We start from the raw sequence: 19,223 nt of genomic DNA on the forward strand, positions 1-19,223 counted from the left end.
AGAAGACTAGAGTGCATGGAATCACCTCTCTCAAAAATCCCAAAGGGTTACACGTGTCCAAGTCAAAACACAAAAACATCGTTCACATACTCACGAGCTTGCTTTAGGAAATCTAATATTAGCTCCCACCCAAGCAAAGTCAACTTCAACTAGTTTTCAACTCCCAACTAAATTCCAATTTCCAACTGTCTCTTTTCTTTCTCTGTCAACAAGCGAGAAAATGTGAAAAAAATCACAGAAACTAGAACTCGATCATCGTAAAAAAAAAAAAAAAAAATGTCACGCAAAGCCCTAGATTCTCGGCACTCCATAGACTCTTGTACACTTCGTCTTCACACATGGAGACCTTTCCGTACTACTACTTCAACTACTACTACTACAACACCACCCAAAACCCTAGACCCCTCCGACTCAAACCCCTACTCCTACTCTTACAATGGGGCCCACACTAACACCAAGCGTCCCTGCCTCGCCGACCGTGCCACCACCACAACCAAAACGCCGCCGTTTCCAATCGACGCTGCTATCGACATGTCAAAGCTCAGCTTAATCGACGACGACAACGCCAACAAGAAGAACCGGATCTACAACTGCGGGAGCTTTAGCTTGATCGCCAGAAAACGACGACGTCGCGGGTCCAGATCGGTCTCGGGTCGGAGCAGTGACCGGAGCGGGACGCGTCGCTGCTGCTCCGTCGGGGCGTCGGCCGCGTACGGCACGTGCTCGGATCTTCCCGTGACGGACTCGAGCGGAGAGCTGTTTGTGAATGGGGATTCCAATTGGGGTTCGGATGTGAGCGAAGCGAGGAACTCGAGGAAAGAGAGAGATGGAGGAGGAGGAGGAGGAAGTGGTGTTAGTGGGAATGGAGATAAAGAGAATTTGGGACTCGGGTTTGGGCTAATTGGGGGGTTTGATGCTCAGGGAAACGAATCCGGTTACGGTAGTGAACCCGGGTATCGCGGCGATGCGGAGTTCGGGTATGGAGATGAGTTTGATGAGGAGGAGGATGATCCAAGATTGTTGTTTTGGGGTGACCGATTTGGAGGAGGTACAGTTTTTTACAATTTCACTTTTTCTTTTCTTTAATTTCATAAGAGGAGTTAGAAACTTAGAATTAGATTCTTGGGAGGTTAGTTTAGTTGCTGGAATTACAGTGTTGTTGGTTTTTCATAGCTTGTTCAAGTTCAGATAACTGAGCATTTTTTAGTGTAAGTGATAAGTATGGATGGGGAATTTGGTATGATTTGTGAACTTTATATCATTAGAAAGTGTAATTTGGGAGGATCTTACTCATTTTTGGAACTTGGGGCATATTCACATTTGTGGGCTATGGCTCTGTGTCTTGTGGTTTGAGGGACGTGAAACAAAGTTGGAATGTAATGGGTGGTGAATTATGAAGAGAAAGTCTGTGGTCAAAGAAAAATGCAGCAAATTTTATAGTTTTGACTGATAATTATCCTGGAAAATTTAAGTCTTCCTCTCTAGTTGTTTGAAGATCCAAGTTGCTGTTTTTATGCTCCGTTTGGTTTGAAGATTGATTTGGCTTCAGGCCTGTTATATTGTGTGTGTCAAAAAGGATCTTGTTCCACCTTTCAATTTGTTTCATGCAGCTGCCTGGAACAGTTAGGATTAGGCTTCAATGCCAAAGGGTATGAATAACACGATTCACCTTTTATTATGCATCACAACAAGTATAGACTCTCTCTTTTCTTAGTGGTTTAGGCATTGTGGCAGCCATGGGTTCTTTGTGTTTTGGAAAGTTGTGAAATAATCTTATCTTTGGTTTGGGTGTTTTGGAAGAGTGGTGTGTCTAAGGAAGCTGCTGCTGGTTTGTGGAACTTCTCTTCTCTTAAAATATGGTTTTATCTTTGGTTTGGGTGTTTTTGAAGGGGAGTATAGTGGATTGATTAGCATATACTGCTCAAATATTCAGATATTTGAGTCATTGTAGATTCACCTTTCTGAATTGTTTAGTATTATGTGTGTAGATGTAGCAGATCTAGTTGTACATGTATTAAGGCTCTACACAAGTTTGTCATGGAAGTTTGATTGGAAGTCGGGTCTAGAGGTCTTACGCTTAGTTTGGCAGAAATTGAGGGAACAGAAGAAAGATCCATTTTTTTGGATGTTAAGGGAAGTAGTGTTAGCAACAATGGTAGATGTTGTGGTGGTGGTGCTGTTATATGGTTTGATATAATTTGTGGTGTGGAAGAGTGGGAAATGGTTAAAGTTGTCTTTATTGGAAAACCAATGAGAATCAACATAACCGTCAAAAATGACCATTTGACCTGTGTGGTCTTTGATAAACAAAACTCACTTTTGATAGTGTTATGGTTGCCAAAGAATACATGGTAGGAGACTTGGGAGACAACATGGGGTAAGGATTAAGAGCACTGGATAACTTAAAGCTAACATTGGAGCTATTAGACTTGGTACTAGTTGTTGGATGCCTTCCACCTGTGTCTAGTGCTAGTTTTGGTCTGTTCTAATAAATTTATTTCATTATTGATATTGACTCTTGCTCTATCACTCATTTTGTTGCCATTTTGGGTGCTAATATTTGTAATCTTGTTATTGTCACTTTGTGAATTGCTATAGTTTAACAATACTACAAGTCTACAACCTTATTTTTTTGAGTTACATGATGATTTAAATGAGATTTGAAAATGAAAAATTACTATTAAATTTTCTGTAAATGGGGAATATTGCACAGGGGCGTGAATTTTTGTGTCTTAACATTTCATTGTTCTCTATTATTTATTTATGCCAGGCTTCTTTGAGAAGCTGACATTTTGTTGTTCAAGCATTTGCTTCATTTGATTCAGCTTGAGAGACTGATGTGCCTTTTTCTTGCACCAGAGCCAGATTCTAAAATGGAGGTGGCTGGAGAGAACTCATTCTCAGATCAAAAAACCCATTATAGATGCCGGCGTAAGAAACATGATTGCAGAATGGTTTATTCACTGAGGTAAAAGACTCTGTCCATGAAAAATGACGAATTCCTTTGTTTCATCCATTTGGCTTCCCATCGATGAGGTTGTTGGCTCCCAGAGTGCAACTAGTTCTTCACAAAACATTATAATGATTTCAGCTTGTTGGTTGGTTACACATTCCCCCATTTGTGAGATCATCTATGCCAGCATAATATCATGCGGCACTCTATTGGCTTGTGGTTGAAGGGATTCAAAGATGTGGATGTGCATTACATTTTAGCGCATTATCACATTATCATAAGATAATGTTGTAATATTTACAGGTGATTAACTCATCTACTTTTGTTATCATAAGATAATTGTGCATTATGTGCTAGAACTCCGGAACTCTTTATCTACGTTGGTTGTGATGATTGAGTTCTTGTGAAGGTTGTCAACAAACTGTGGGCTTTGCTGGGTTTACTATTTTTAAATAGGACATAACTATTTTTAATTTTTCTATAAACAGTTATATCCGCTTATTACATGCTTCTTTTTCCCCATCTCATTTTAAGATAAATTGTTTTGGTGGAAGATGCACTGGAATAAGGTGCATTGAGCTCTAAATCAATTTAAGAATAAATTGCTTTGGTGAAAGTCTTGAGTTTATTACAGCAGGAATCATAACCTGCCACGCATTTTTTATTTAAATGACCAGAGTTTAAAATGGTGGAGCATAATATGAAACACCCTTGATGGAACCAAGGAACCAAGGATATCTATTTCTCATACCATTACTATTGCTTTGTGTTATAACACTTTGATTATTGAGTACAGAAACTTACTGGGCGCGAATGTGTTGAAATTCAATCAAATTTACCAAGAAGCAAACCGGCACAACTTTGCCTCTCGGGGTGATCAACTTATGCAATATTTTTGTATTTTTGCACAATCCACTTTATGTATTATATAACCTGTTATGTGACATCCTTAACTTTGCTTCTTTTCATCTTGTGTAATCTTTTGTACTTCATTTGTTTGTACTAATATACTAATTCCTTTTTAGGGCAAGAAGGAAAGAAATAAAGAAATGATTTGGTGAAAGATCAGAAGTTTTTAAAAGCTTGTTTAGTTTAGACATTTGCGAGCTATTGGAATCATATCCCGCATTCTTGCTGAATGAAGATCCCTAAAATTCAGGAAAAAAATAAATAAAAATTAAGAGCCCTCAAAGGTGGCTGGATAGCTTCATATCCAGCATTCTTGCTGAATTAAAATCCCCTAAATTTAGAAAATAAATAAATAAATAAAATAAAGAGCCCTCTGTCGAGGACGTTTTGCGACAAGGGCCGAGATCGCATAAATCAGCCCAAAACTCCCCTTGGGTTCGTTAAATTCGTCAGTTATTTGGAGAGCCAAGCCCAAAATTCACGATGTGAGGTACACAAAGGCTAATGGTGCTTTATGGAAAGAGAAAACAACAGAAAAATGAAAACACAAGAAAGTGCAGAAACTATATATTTCATGAGTCAGAAATTTCAGCCCGCAGTAGGTTACACATTCCCCCATTTGTGAGATCATCTATGCCAGCATACTGTCATGCGGCACTCTATTGGCTTGTGGTTGAAGGGATTCAAAGATGTGGATGTGCATTACATTTTAGCGCATCATCACATTATCATAAGATAATGTTGTAATATTTACAGGTGATTAACTCATCTACTTTTGTTATCATAAGATAATTGTGCATTATGTGCTAGAACTCCGGAACTCTTTATCTACGTTGGTTGTGATGATTGAGTTCTTGTGAAGGTTGTCAACAAACTGTGGGCTTTGCTGGGTTTACTATTTTTAAATAGGACAGAACTATTTTTAATTTTTCTATAAACAGTTATATCCGCTTATTACATGCTTCTTTTTCCCCATCTCATTTTAAGATAAATTGTTTTGGTGGAAGATGCACTGGAATAAGGTGCATTGAGCTCTAAATCAATTTAAGAATAAATTGCTTTGGTGAAAGTCTTGAGTTTATTACAGCACGAATCATAACCTGCCACGCATTTTTTATTTAAATGACCAAAGTTTAAAATGGTGGAGCATAATATGAAACACCCTTGATGGAACCAAGGAACCAAGGATATCTATTTCTCATACCATTACTATTGCTTTGTGTTATAACACTTTGATTATTGAGTACAGAAACTTACTGGGCGCGAATGTGTTGAAATTCAATCAAATTTACCAAGAAGCAAACCGGCACAACTTTGCCTCTCGGGGTGATCAACTTATGCAATATTTTTGTATTTTTGCACAATCCACTTTATGTATTATATAACCTGTTATGTGACATCCTTAACTTTGCTTCTTTTCATCTTGTGTAATCTTTTGTACTTCATTTGTTTGTACTAATATACTAATTCCTTTTTAGGGCAAGAAGGAAAGAAATAAAGAAATGATTTGGTGAAAGATCAGAAGTTTTTAAAAGCTTGTTTAGTTTAGACATTTGCGAGCTATTGGAATCATATCCCGCATTCTTGCTGAATGAAGATCCCTAAAATTCAGGAAAAAAATAAATAAAAATTAAGAGCCCTCAAAGGTGGCTGGATAGCTTCATATCCAGCATTCTTGCTGAATTAAAATCCCCTAAATTTAGAAAATAAATAAATAAATAAAATAAAGAGCCCTCTGTCGAGGACGTTTTGCGACAAGGGCCGAGATCGCATAAATCAGCCCAAAACTCCCCTTGGGTTCGTTAAATTCGTCAGTTATTTGGAGAGCCAAGCCCAAAATTCACGATGTGAGGTACACAAAGGCTAATGGTGCTTTATGGAAAGAGAAAACAACAGAAAAATGAAAACACAAGAAAGTGCAGAAACTATATATTTCATGAGTCAGAAATTTCAGCCCGCAGTTACACAGGGGAGGAAATCGAAGGAGGTCCCGAGCAAGAGAGGGAGAGTTCCCCTATATCAATATTTTCACCCCCAGGCCTTCAAATCGTCCCATACACTAGGTAGCTAACTGGGCTTTTTGTGTCAAAGTTTTGGGTTTTTTGTAGGGAAAAACGTTGCCCCTCTTGTGGGTTGGTGATACATATTTATATCAAACTCTAGGGGATGCTTGTGACCAGTTTTTAGGTTGGAGGAAGCCCTTGGACCTTTCAGATGCTATTTCTATGACTTGGTGCATTATGTTTTATGCTTAGGGAAAGGTTTTGGTTGCTTTTTGCATGATTTTGGAAACAAAGTTATTTCCTCTTTACAGCTGTTGTCTCTGGTCTTTGTAGGCCTTGAAGACCACATTTGGGTGGCTGAGTGGGCTAGGCTACTCAGCTTTTTCTTAGAGTCAGCTGTCTTGGTGTGGGAAAATGGAGTTAAGCTGAAAATAAAGGGCACAGTCACACAAAGCATGGAGTAAAGTCTGGGGTGGAAATTTCTGACATTGGACCTACTTCATGGGCCCTAGATGCCCCCAGCGTTCTTGGCCCACTTCGCGGCACGTACAGGTCGGGCCTATGTAAAAAGGTCCAATGGGAACTAACCCACACCCACCAAAACCATTCCTACTCAATTCTCCAACCATTCGTATGGGCTCGGGCCATGCTTAAAAGAATAAAATAAAATATAATACATAAATTGAGCTCACAAAGAAGTCGGGCTTAGTTGAATCGGGCTTGTACGAAATGTGTCACGAAAACGGGTATCAATACCCTCAAAGATGGCTTGGTGCTAACTGCTAACGACCTAGGCCTTTAAAAAAAAAAAAAAAAAATTATAGATACAACAAAATTTTAATTTATTGTGTTTATATCATGATGATTACTTGAGTTAATTAAAACCTAAGGTCTTTCTCAAAAAAAAATTAAAACCTAAGGCATGAGTATTATTTCGCTTGCTTTAAAGTGAGTTGGACTTACTATTATATTTATGATATGAAGGAATAGTATGGAAAAAAAAATCTCTAGGCCACCTAGGAAAATAAAATAGGAAACGTGGATGTATGCTTTTTTTTTCCCTCTTGCCTGGGCATAGAAAAACGACGTAGCATTATAGCCAGCGAAAAAACGTAAACGACGCCGTTTTCGTTAATCCCCGTCCAATTCCAATCCAACGTTGAAAAGGGAAAAGGGTTGGGTAGGGCGGTCCAGAGAGAGAAAGAGGAGAGAAGAGATGGCGGTGAGAGCAGAAGCATTGAACGCGTACAGAGCGTTGCTAAGAGCGACTCGGAAAACGTTCGCTGGCGACTCACTGATGCTGACCGAGTCGGCCTCCGAGGTACGTAAAAAATTCGAAGATAATAGGCACGTGACCTCCGAGCCCGAGATCCGTAAGCTCCTCGACGATGCACGTGAGGCCTCCCATTTCATCACCACCATGATTGTCCAAGCCAAGCTCAACTCTAGCGGTGGTTACGGTAACCCTTCTCTCTCTCTCTCTCTCTCTCGATTTTTCTATTTATAACTTCTAATCAATATGGGTTTATTTTAATTGTATTTTTCGTGTCTTGCTCTTGCATTTCTTGTGTTTGTGAAATTGTTTCTGTGAGACTTTGACATTTTTTTCCTTTTCATTTAGCGTGAAATGCACTTTCTTTTTTAATTATTTGATCAAATTTCAATTACAAGACAATTACTTTCTCCTTAACTATGTTGTACTTGTACCTGCAATGTCCCCTAAACTACAAAACTAAGCAATGTCCCATAATAAGTATTGGTAATAAGCAATTTGCCGCCTTTATGAATGTTGTATTTTAACATAAATTTCAAATTTCAGTTTGCCAAGTTTTCAAAAAATTTGAATTTTCCTTTACTTGATGGAAATTCAAATGGTAGAAGACAAAATGCTTAGTACCAATTGCCGAAGGGGGGGTATATTGCTCAGTTTTGAAGTTTAGGGGACATTGTTACTGAATTATTGTTAAGGAATTTATGGCTTTATCACAATTTTCAGAGATGAAATATATTGCTGCTAACTCATGGAAATGATGCTAGTTATCACTTATTCTCAACGTGTAGACTCCTTAAAAAAATAATGTGTAATATGTTGTATAAATTCACATGTGTTTGTACATATTTCATGGTTGTTATAGTTAAAGCATTTGTGGAAGTTGAACTCATAGAGTTGAGGTTACTAGTTCAAATCTCATTGTTCCCCTCCCCTTGGGGTATAAGTTTTGAGGCCCCAGAAGTTTCTTATTACAGAAAAAGAAGCAAAAACTAGCCCCCTAAATGACCAAGTAAACAAACAGAATAACCTTATGTTCTACTTATGATGCTTAATATTATTTCTTTTGCCTCATTTGGGGTTTTGTTCTGGGGGTATTATCTCTTTATTTATGTTTATAGGATGTGATGCTATACCACATGGCGTCGTGTGTCAGTTTATTCTTCTGCACTGCTTAGCTTTGATCATCACTCTTTCATGTCTAGGGAATTTTTTTTTTTTTTATAAAATTTTTTTAATTTTTTTTTAAAATTTTATTTTGGTGATTGGTTATCTCCCATAAACATGTCTAGGGAAGGTTTTTTTTTTTTTTTTTTTTAAATTTTTTTAAAATTTTTATTTTGGTGATTGGTTATCTCCCATAAACTTATTTTCTGTTAAAACATTGTGAAATGTGGTTGTGTTGACTAATGTTGTACTTTATATAGTTAAAATGTTTTGGGCTTTTTTCCCCCTCTAACTGTCATCATTTTGGTGTTTGGTTCCTTCTGATTACAAAAATGTGGTAGCTTAAATTCTGTATCTGTTAAACAAAAAATTTGTTGCTCATACACAATTATATAAGATTGTGACCTTATATTTTACATTCCGATACTGATTGTTGCAGTAGTGAAGCCAGATAAAGAGCATGCAGGAGCGACACTCGAGGTTCCTTCTGAAGAGATTCTTAAGAGTTAAGCCATCTAAAGAATAGTATCAATGTTTTTGAACATCATTTGCCTCAGATCGGAGCTGCTTATTTGATTACTATCTTCCCCTGTAGCATTCACCAATAGTGTTCTTGATGGACTCTGTCAAAGATTTTCAGTTTTGCTGTTTGTTCAAGACTTCACTTAATAATTTTTCTCTGAGCTCCCTTGGGTTGTTGCCGAAAAGCTTGTTGAAACATTACTCCTTAAGATCATGTTGCATCATATGAAAAGTGTTTATGCCTGGAATTATAGATAGTGATTACATTCTTCTACAAAAGTTACTATAACTTCAAAGCAGTTTACTAGTTTTAGATTTTAGAAATGGTCGTTGAATGTATGCAACACTCATTCTTCAACCAAACGGAGCGTGCCTTTACTGCATAATGCAGGGATAAGGAGAAGGCTGTGTTATGAGTGCTGTTCCCAATATATTCTAAATGGACATATAGAACACAAAAAGGTAATTCAGACCAAAAGATTTTTTTATTGAACCCAATTAATGTTTTTTTTTTTTCCTCATTTAAAACAAACAAGAACATTATATTTAAAGATTGTGGGCAACACCGCAACAGTGCCACCCAAATCTTTAATAAGGAGATCTCTCTCTCTCTCCAGTGAGAACCTTGTAGTGTTTTCCTGTTGATGTCAATACAAGATTTCCTTTGATGGATGAGCAGGTGAGGCATCAGATATCAAAAAGAGTGCTACCCGCTTCAGTTTCCAACTTGGCCAGTAGCTAGTCTTCCTCATCATCTTCCAGATCTTCAATATTTTCCTGGTCTTCATTCATGTCTTCCTCGTCTTCATCTGTGTCTTTCTGTTTTTTAGTATCTTCCTTTTCCAGCTTTTTCTTGCCATCACCATTTCCTGAAAATAACAGGGGGAGGATAAATAAGTTCGTGAAAGAAGTTCAATAGTGATCTGTCAATTCCTGCAAAGAGCAGGGATCATGAATAACAAATAAAGGAAGAGTGATTTATGAAAGAAAAAGTACCAAAACAATAATACTGAAGGTGTAACAAGAGAGGGATGATATATAGTAAAAGAGATATAACAAAATAAATAAAGGAAACAGAGTAACACCAGAAAGATGAAAAGACCAAATATCCAATAAAGATCAGAAGGTGCCAATTGTCACAAACACTGGCTGATATTATAGGAAGACAGTTTAAAAGGGAAGAATATATGTGAATTGGAGAAGAGACGGGACTCCATAACTGGAAAGTAGGAAATGCACTTAAAGAGAAAATTAAGTTTCAGGATCCTAGAGCATGGATCAATGGATGTAATGAAAGATTGGTTATACAATATAGAAGGCAGTATGAATCACAGAATGTCCGAATGGTCGATTGAAGGCAGGTTACATCCAAGTTAAAGAAGATTAACCAACATCATCATTAAAAAACTTGAGCAGAATTGTGATTTTTATCGTTTCAACATGGCTCAGAGCTAAGAAACTGTAATACGCAAATTTCTAATGGGAGCATACAGAGCAATATATATATATATATATATACAGGCCATATTAAAAATGTGCTTAGAAAATGGACCAAGGCTCTGAAGCAGTCACTTCTGGTTAGAGGATATAATCTAAATTGTTTATGGAGGTCTTGAGGAAAGCAGTTTTGTGTGCATAAAGAATGAGAAGAAATCACGTGTGTAGAGGATGTTTGGAGGAATGGCCAGAGTAGATCATCATAGACCTGCAAAAAGACATCTTATGGCACCCTTGTAGTCAATCATCCAGAATATCCTTAGTTGATAACTTCAAAGTTAAGAGACGCTGTATTCTCAATATGTTAACCGGTTTCTTACAACCAAATATAATCTCATTGCTAGAGGAAAAACGAAGTAACATGTTATATGAGAGAAATATACCATATTCGCTGAAGATGACTCCACCAGAACATAATCCTTCCTCAATCTTGATGAGTTGAAGAGTCATTCTGGGTCCAATCTCTTGAAGCTTGACAGCACTTTTTGTCGAGGCCTTGTTAATTCTTCCAAGATCACTAGCCAAAGTCACAGTTGCTGCTTCATCGTCTGCTTCACTTTCTGATCCATACCCAGCCCTTTAAAATCACAAGGAAAATAAATATAAAACCAAAAAAAAAAAAATGACCAAGATGAATCAATCCAAATGTACACATGACGTTTTCCTTCTCAATTTGTACTTGGTTATGACTCTCTCTCTCTGACTAGTAAGTTATAGACACTCTCTTGTGGGAGGAGGAAGTGTCATTTGAGACAGAGCTCATTGACATAGTTGGTCATTAATAACGAGTTTCTTATTTTCACTGCCAACTTATGAACAATTTATATATATATATATATATAACAAATAAATAAAAATAAAAACCAAGGAAATAAGTTATCCAAACATACTCTTAATGCACAACCAGCAGACCACAATAAAACTTAAAAGACGACAAGTTGTAGTATAAATTCTCATTTTAAATTCTTAATGCTAACATAATTTGCTTGACTTCAAGGATATAAGTTAGTGAGAAAGAACCCTTACTTTGTGACAAAGTCACTCACATCTTGAAGATTTCTTAAATCAGGAACTTGATGGTTCTGCACAATTTTTCTAATTCTACGGGAGACACCCACAGGCTGTAATCTTATGGAATAATGCCGAAAATCAATAAGCTTTGTATCTTTGTTGTAATTAAGCAATACAATTCTCTGGCAAGAGGAAAGTTTGACCTGAAAATGCACACATTAAACAACATTAAGAGGGGATATAGGATCATAAGTATTCATGGCACTGGCAGCAACCTGAAATTTGTTTAAACACTCACTGTGTTTATATCAATGGCAGGAAAGATATTCTGAAACATTATGGTAGTGAGCTTTAAATGTTGATCACCAGACCCAAAACCAGAAAGAACAATCTGCCAATGATATGCTCAGAGATTAACAAGGGAAGAAGTTAAACAAACAAGAGTAAAATTTCACCATATGTTTAAGTTAAATTATGCAACTGTGTAGCTGTAGTCCTTTCCTCTTTTGAGATGAATATAAATTAACTTTTTTTTTTTTTTGATGAGTAGATGAATATAAATTAACTGACATTAGCTTATAGAAGATAGGTGTGTAAAGTACATATGGAGGGGCAGGTGCAACCATTCAAGGAGTTACAACTGAGTCCTCCTGCACTGAGATATTATGATTAACTTGTTATGTCTCATGCTAAAGGCTAGTAATGATGCACAAGACTACTGATCATTGGTGACAGAAGAGAGGTGAAAATTGCATGAGAAAGAGATCCATTTTCACATTTTCTTTACCTTTCTCTAACATTTTAGTAAACCAAATAGCCATGACCATTTGTCTGCTTGTGAATTTGAGTGATTTTTTTTTTTTTTTGATAAGTGAGAATATAAAATTACCAGAGGAGGATTTTGGAAAAGATCTTGAGGACATCTAGGACGCAATTGAGATTGTGCAACATCAACTGCCAACGAGTATTCGTTTATTTTAAATGTAAGTGTTGGGCCTTGTGGAGTCCTTCCAACCCTCAGGTAGGGTGCAGTTGCAGTTTTTGACAATATGAGGAAATGTGTTACACCCATAGGCCCAGCAACATTCAAGAAGTCTTTGAGACTATTCCGTTTCTTCTCCTGAAATAATATATATATATATATATATAGCAAAACATTAGGACTGGTATAGATGAATGCAGCACAGAGACTGCTGAGAATTCACTTCCAACTAAAGTTAGCCTATTTCTGTAACTGAACACATCACAGTGGAAATCACATTTATCAAAAAGAATTACAGGGGAAATCACAGTTCGCAAGTATTAAGCTATCCCCGATTAAGTACATGATCTACCTTGCTGAATTGAATTCCTTTTTAAACTCCTCAATACATATTATGATGAAACCGCCATTCATATGCTACAACAACTTCTTTCCAACTCATAGTGCACAAGTCTTTAACAGAAGTGAAGAAATCTTCTCCAAACAAGGATTCTATGATTATGCCAAAAATGTCTGGGCCCCTTTTGTGTAGAATAATTGTTTTACACCCTTAAAATTCATCCTTACATCAGTCAAACTTCCATCGATCTCATATTGCCATAAAAAAGACTTTAGGAGATAAAGACACACGCACAGAAACTAAGCAGATAATAAATAACTTTTACCTTAAGATTGAGAGCAGTATAGGGAAGCATCAACTTTCTCAAGTCCATTTGAAGTTGCCTAAGAGGACCAGGCAACTTCCCTCTAGAAAACACAAAGCTCTTTGGAATCTTATTTCCTGTGATATGATCCACACTAGGTTGATTCTTCTTCACAACCGGCTTCACAAACACCTTCTTCTTCTTCTGTTTAAATCAAACAATAAATCATCCAAATGAAAAACCAAGTAAACAAAACTCCTAAGGGAAATGCCAATACGGGTATTCCTCCACCTAGAATTTACAAGGGGAGGAGGTGACAATTGAGCTAGAGCCCATTGGCTTTGACTTAGCTTCTCATACTACAAAATTTTCTCACCTCCCAATTAAAAACAAATTTACCCACAATTCGTTTCTTTTCCTTTCATTTTCTCAACAACCAAATAGAGTGTATAATAAAAATCAAAACCAAACATAATAAAATTTTTACTTACATTACGAAAACGAGCCATGGCATCCAAGAACCTTGAATTTCACAAATTCAGTCCCAGCTTCAGAGATTTCTGATAGAATTTTAAAAAATAAATAAAACATTTAGCATAATCAAGAACAATTACAAGAGCAAAAGACTAGGATTTTTGAAGACACAGCTAAAGCTGATTCCAGAATTAAAAACAAAGGGTCTGTTTAACTTAGCTGTTTGTAAAGTGTGTATTTAAAAAATAATTATTTTAAAATGTAGGTTTTGAAAAACATGTGAAAAGTGTTGTTAATGTTAATTGAGCGTTTGGATAATATTAGTCTAAAGTTACTGTTTTGGGTACAAATGAGTGAATGACAAAAAAGGAATTAATTATTCTGTTAAGGTTATCTTATCATGCCAAGAACTTGTAGCTCAACTGAAAAACTTTCATCTCTCTAACATTATCCAACTTTTGTTTTTACTGCTATTACTTGCTTCACCAAGATTGCTTCTCAATTTATGTGAAATAAAATATAAAAGGCATACAATCAATGAGAAAAGTTTAACAGTAGGAATAAGTGATAACTACAAATCTTTAACTGTAGGCTAAGCTAGGAAGAAATTAGTGAAGAATTCATGAACAGATAGAAATCATCTATAATAAACAGACCCAAAAATAAGGACCCTATCTCCTGGTTTACTACCTTCCACCTTTATTTTAATCATATATATTAATCCTGATCATATCCAAACTGTTTTCCTCAACCCCCATCTACCTGAAAATTTTCTTAAAATCTTCACAAAACCTTAAAGAAGCAAAACATTCCTCTATCAAAGTATGTCCCTAAATTTTGTTATCAAAAAACATTGTAACAAAGAGAGGCTCTGTTTTCATTTTGTTTTTTCCTTATCAACCTTCTCACAAAATGTTATATTAAAAAAAAAAAAAATTGACTCGAAACAAATCGTATAACACTATAACCCATTACCCACTATGCAAAAGCTCAAATCTAGAGAAAAAATTCAGGGGAAAAGGGTAATGAAGAATGGTTTACCTGAGATTTTATATATAACGCTAGTGGTATTTGGTTCTTCGTGTTCGTGTTCTGTTAGTGTTTAGGGTTTATCGTTTTCCAATACCAATAAGAGGGTTTTAGTGTGACCACCAATTCGACCCGGACCATGCCCAGCCCAATTTTAACCCATAATCTCTAGGGAGACCAGCATTCGCCCAATTTTGGCCCACTACATTAAAAGAGCTTACTGTGCTCCATTTATATATGTATGTTTAAAAATAAAAGAAAAACTATACTCGGAATTGCATTAGAATTTTAGTATTGAGAGATTTCAATAACATGGGTAGGGGGCTAGAGATTTTTGTCCTAATAAAATTATTTGTGTTGAGTTTAAAATAACGTCTTACAACTAATCATTTGAAATCCACGTATTAATAAGATTTAAGTTTATCTATGGATATTATCAACGAGTAATACTAAAGAGGTTTCACAAAATTTCCTTCTCAAAAAAAAAAAAAAAAAAAAGTTTCACCATTTCACAAAATTTTGCATAGCCGTTGATGTTGCAAGTTATTAGTAGATGTAGCATAACTTCCAAATGAGCTTATTATTGACATCATTTTATTAGTACCAATTACATCATGTCATCTCAATCTTCATAAAAACATTTTCTGTTTCTATACTTTTTCTATCACTAATAAATTTTAAAAAAATCACTTTTTTTTAGTACTTTATTAAGTCATATAAACTAAAATTTAAATCCCATTTTTTTCCTTTCTAATGTGTCTTTTCAAATGAATATTGGATGTATGCAATGAAAGCTATTTGTTTACACTTTCTGACTTCTACATAGTATACCTACTTTTTTCAAAAATATCCCAATATAGCACACAATGACACATGATGTGTACAGTATACTCAAATATGACATAATCAAAGCCACCAATTTCTTACCTCCAAGTCACTTTCAAAATAATCAAGAAATTTCTCAATAGATAGTGGATAAGTAACATGTTCTACCAGATGTATCTAGAGACTACATGTTAATCTATGGATTGTAGAAAACTGAAGTGAAGATCATATTTGAAATTTTGTGTAACAGATGGACCAATAAATACTGGGAAAGATAGGTAAGAGTAAAGACAGCAGAAAGCAAGCACCTTGTCAACGCTGATGAAATGCTTCTTTGTTGTATTCATGTGAAGTGTAACCAATTTTCAAGCCAAATCATGTGAATTGTACTGTGGAAGTGAATGGACGGTTTTGATCAACTTTTAAAAGCAAGTCTGCCATGTCTACAAAAAAAGTGGCTGCATTAACCGCGAATACGAACTGATCAGATTAACTAGTAACTACTTCCGGCATACTTTTCGTACTGTCCAATCTAGAAACTGTGCCTTCCGTCTTCACTGCCACCCCAATTATTCACCTTATCAAGTACCTATTTCATTTCATTATCAGTTCTGCCATGGACCGCACATGCCCTACTGTACGGTTACAAATTGCATAGTACATATCATCAACTTTAGATTTATCATGGTTACTTTGTGTAGTCACACTGGACATCCGGTCAGCATCATTGATTCATTATGGGTTCAATAATGGCATATTCCCTCAAGTTTTAACTGTTCAATTGGTAAAATTTCTTGTCGGATTTGAATTTTCTTTCACACCAAAAGAAACTCGTAAGCATTTTAGTGCGATGGTAAAGAGTCATCATAAGTTCAAAATGATTTCGTACCTAATAAAAAAATAATAATGACATGTTTTCAAGATGTTGCTATGATATTTGTTAGTATATTATCCCATACTTGTGGTCTTAGAATTAAGATGCAGTTTACTCTTATATGAAAGAAGGCACTGAATAGACCTTATCTTGAATTCGTGAGAGATACTCACCTGCCCAGTCACAACCTATTTCAGCCTCGCTATCTCTTTATTTATGGAACTCACCAGCCTCTTGCCTAAAAATCAAACTCCTGCAAAAAGATCTTGCCCTTTCCAAGTCAGCCAAAAGCCCTTTTTTTTATTATAAATCAAACATCAAAAGCTCTATGATTTTACAGTTCATGGGAATCAATTCAGTATCATTGAAAAGCGTGACTCTTTATTCTCTCTCTTCTTCTATTTCATACATGGACTCTTTGTTGTAGTACTAGTATTTACCTAGTGATAAAATAGTTTCTACTTCAATTGCTATCACTTTCTCCATCTAACTTCTCTTGAATGAGAATGGCTTGTATTCATTCATTTATGACATTCATGTTTGTTGCATTGCTGACGAATTCAGGCCAATTGGCATATGGAAATGGAAGCAGTTATGTTCAAGAAGCCTGCAAAGTGACTAGGTACCCTGACATGTGTGTTCACTCACTAGCATCATTTTCAAACACTGCTAAGAGAAGCCCCAGCAAGTGGGCACGGGCAGGAGTATCAGTGACAATAGGTGAGGTAAAGGAAGTTGCTCAAAACTTGAAAAAATTGAAGAAATATCGGCTTATGAAGGGAAAGAACAGAATTGCCCTTTCAGATTGCATTGAATGTATTCAGGATGCACTTGATGAGCTTCATAAATCACTCGATGTGCTCAGAAGGCTTAGTAAAAGCACATTCAATGAACAAATGAGTGACATGAAAGAAGGCACTGAATAGACCTTATCTTGAATTCGTGAGAGATACTCACCTGCCCAGTCACAACCTATTTCAGCCTCGCTATCTCTTTATTTATGGAACTCACCAGCCTCTTGCCTAAAAATCAAACTCCTGCAAAAAGATCTTGCCCTTTCCAAGTCAGCCAAAAGCCCTTTTTTTTATTATAAATCAAACATCAAAAGCTCTATGATTTTACAGTTCATGGGAATCAATTCAGTATCATTGAAAAGCGTGACTCTTTATTCTCTCTCTTCTTCTATTTCATACATGGACTCTTTGTTGTAGTACTAGTATTTACCTAGTGATAAAATAGTTTCTACTTCAATTGCTATCACTTTCTCCATCTAACTTCTCTTGAATGAGAATGGCTTGTATTCATTCATTTATGACATTCATGTTTGTTGCATTGCTGACGAATTCAGGCCAATTGGCATATGGAAATGGAAGCAGTTATGTTCAAGAAGCCTGCAAAGTGACTAGGTACCCTGACATGTGTGTTCACTCACTAGCATCATTTTCAAACACTGCTAAGAGAAGCCCCAGCAAGTGGGCACGGGCAGGAGTATCAGTGACAATAGGTGAGGTAAAGGACGTTGCTCAAAACTTGAAAAAATTGAAGAAATATCGGCTTATGAAGGGAAAGAACAGAATTGCCCTTTCAGATTGCATTGAATGTATTCAGGATGCACTTGATGAGCTTCATAAATCACTCGATGTGCTCAGAAGGCTTAGTAAAAGCACATTCAATGAACAAATGAGTGACCTTCTTACATGGATTAGTGCAGCCCTCACCGACGAAGACACTTGCTTGGATGGTTTTGAAGACCAAAAGGGAAAGCAAGTTAAGTTGCTTCAAAATCAGGTTTTGAATGCTACTTATATCACTAGTAATGCCCTGGCTCTGGTTAACAAACTAGCATCCACAGGTTTGGCAAGCATAACTGTTCCATAAGGGTTCTGAATATGGGTTTCGTCATAGCATGAATCAATCTAGGGATGAAGAAGTCTCTGGATTGATCATAATCAAATGCAGTATGACTAATTAGTATGAGAATAAGGCCATCTCCAGCCAAAATATCTCTAGATATTTTGTTTGGTAGCAACGGGCCATAATATTTCCAGCTTCGTATAGCCATAAAAATCTATGTAGTTTATATGTTTTTGCTCTCACAAGTGACAATCTAAGTGATGCTGTTATTAAATCTTTTTCATTTATAAAAATTTCTCTTATTAAATTTATAAGGTGATATAGTTTCTTATATTTGAATGTGGAATGTTACGCAAAATTAAGTGTCGGCATATATAGGCAACATCATATTTTGCCATCCGTGGGAATTGTTGGCCTTGCCTACAGATCCCAGAGAAAAGTTGCATGGTGCAGAGCTGATCAATGGTCAAAAGCAACCACAATGCTGCCTTCAAGCTCCCAAAACCCCTTGATGGAGCAACAGCTGCAGACATTGGCAGAAAGTGTTCAGTAATTAGCTCGCCAAAACCAAGAAATATTGAAGCATCTGCAACAAGTAAGGCAAGATAATAAAGGAGATAACTGCTTTTCCATTACTAGGCAACTCATGCATATTCCCCCATTCCAGTAGAAGAGTTCTTATGTAGCACTTGGCCCTGTCCTAAGTTCCTAACTCCTAAGGACCTAATCATATATTAACCAGATATAACATCAATATATTATATTTAATAAACTATTGTCAGTATGAAATTTATAATAAATTAGTTCCATAATCAACTACCATAAATTGGCAGAAAACTGTGTGAGAGACCTGAGATCCCCAAACTTCTGCAGGCTAAGAAAAAATGCTATAGAAATTTAGCATTAAAGGCCAAAAAAATAATAGGCAAAAAGAAGAGAAGATTTCAGTAAAAGTTGTAGAGAATTATGCAGCCATATGAAATCATCTTTGCTATAATATCTGCTGTGCTGTCAATGACTATCTTTCCCAAAATACTTTGATACCAATGAATTCAAATGAATGGCAAATTGTGATTGGTGGAGTATAAAATAGAACACAAAAAATGATATAGACTATTTTATATTCGATACGATCAAAATAAGAATGACAAAGACAGCTTTTACCCTCTAGGAAATACAAACTAAATGGAAATCATAAATATAAAAAGG

At 36.1% G+C, this 19,223-nt stretch overlaps 5 protein-coding genes across 5 annotated transcripts; 4 read left to right on the forward strand and 1 right to left on the reverse strand.

Moving 5' to 3' along the window:
* The first annotated feature begins 105 nt into the window (after positions 1-105).
* On the forward strand, positions 106-3,457 carry LOC112006566 (uncharacterized). Its single transcript, XM_024038848.2, has 2 exons — positions 106-1,048; positions 2,860-3,457. The coding sequence occupies exons 1-2, from the start codon at positions 277-279 to the stop codon at positions 2,970-2,972; spliced, it is 885 nt and encodes a 294-aa protein (XP_023894616.1). The 5' UTR covers positions 106-276; the 3' UTR covers positions 2,973-3,457.
* Positions 3,458-7,007: 3,550 nt separating this feature from the next.
* Positions 7,008-9,081, forward strand: LOC112006580 (mitochondrial zinc maintenance protein 1, mitochondrial). Its single transcript, XM_024038868.2, has 2 exons — positions 7,008-7,325; positions 8,742-9,081. Exons 1-2 carry the CDS (start codon positions 7,082-7,084, stop codon positions 8,810-8,812), a joined length of 315 nt encoding a protein of 104 aa, XP_023894636.1. The 5' UTR covers positions 7,008-7,081; the 3' UTR covers positions 8,813-9,081.
* Positions 9,082-9,287: 206 nt separating this feature from the next.
* On the reverse strand, positions 9,288-14,595 carry LOC112006572 (peter Pan-like protein). The gene is made up of 8 exons (XM_024038853.2): positions 14,474-14,595; positions 13,450-13,518; positions 12,980-13,162; positions 12,222-12,452; positions 11,631-11,723; positions 11,348-11,535; positions 10,705-10,898; positions 9,288-9,693 (listed from the first exon to the last, which is right to left on the reverse strand). The coding sequence occupies exons 2-8, from the start codon at positions 13,465-13,467 to the stop codon at positions 9,563-9,565; spliced, it is 1,038 nt and encodes a 345-aa protein (XP_023894621.1). The 5' UTR covers positions 13,468-13,518; positions 14,474-14,595; the 3' UTR covers positions 9,288-9,562.
* Positions 14,596-16,189: 1,594 nt separating this feature from the next.
* On the forward strand, positions 16,190-17,086 carry LOC136069204 (pectinesterase inhibitor 6-like). The gene has a single exon (XM_065777484.1). The coding sequence runs from the start codon at positions 16,661-16,663 to the stop codon at positions 17,084-17,086; it is 426 nt and encodes a 141-aa protein (XP_065633556.1). The 5' UTR covers positions 16,190-16,660.
* LOC112006490 (pectinesterase inhibitor 6) lies at positions 17,072-18,321 on the forward strand. The gene has a single exon (XM_024038765.2). It carries the CDS (start codon positions 17,445-17,447, stop codon positions 18,036-18,038), a length of 594 nt encoding a protein of 197 aa, XP_023894533.1. The 5' UTR covers positions 17,072-17,444; the 3' UTR covers positions 18,039-18,321.
* Positions 18,322-19,223: the final 902 nt, after the last annotated feature.

This window comes from Quercus suber, unplaced genomic scaffold, assembly GCF_002906115.3.
Source record: "Quercus suber isolate HL8 unplaced genomic scaffold, Cork oak 2.0 scaffold_156, whole genome shotgun sequence".
In the NCBI taxonomy this organism is placed as follows: Eukaryota; Viridiplantae; Streptophyta; class Magnoliopsida; order Fagales; family Fagaceae; genus Quercus; species Quercus suber.

What these genes read in the sequence shown, in the direction of transcription:
- LOC112006566 (XM_024038848.2), top strand. Translation starts at nt 277, where the DNA reads ATGTCACGCAAAGCCCTAGATTCTCGGCACTCCATAGACTCTTGTACA. An exon ending in GGGTGACCGATTTGGAGGAG is followed by an intron (nt 1,049 to 2,859) that starts GTACAGTTTTTT and finishes TTCTTGCACCAG; the next exon opens with AGCCAGATTCTAAAATGGAG.
- LOC112006580 (XM_024038868.2), top strand. Translation starts at nt 7,082, where the DNA reads ATGGCGGTGAGAGCAGAAGCATTGAACGCGTACAGAGCGTTGCTAAGA. An exon ending in CAACTCTAGCGGTGGTTACG is followed by an intron (nt 7,326 to 8,741) that starts GTAACCCTTCTC and finishes TGATTGTTGCAG; the next exon opens with TAGTGAAGCCAGATAAAGAG.
- LOC112006572 (XM_024038853.2), bottom strand. An exon ending in ATACTGCTCTCAATCTTAAG is followed by an intron (nt 12,453 to 12,979) that starts GTAAAAGTTATT and finishes ATATTATTTCAG; the next exon opens with GAGAAGAAACGGAATAGTCT. An exon ending in TTTTCCAAAATCCTCCTCTG is followed by an intron (nt 11,724 to 12,221) that starts GTAATTTTATAT and finishes TATCATTGGCAG; the next exon opens with ATTGTTCTTTCTGGTTTTGG.
- LOC136069204 (XM_065777484.1), top strand. Translation starts at nt 16,661, where the DNA reads ATGAGAATGGCTTGTATTCATTCATTTATGACATTCATGTTTGTTGCA.
- LOC112006490 (XM_024038765.2), top strand. Translation starts at nt 17,445, where the DNA reads ATGAGAATGGCTTGTATTCATTCATTTATGACATTCATGTTTGTTGCA.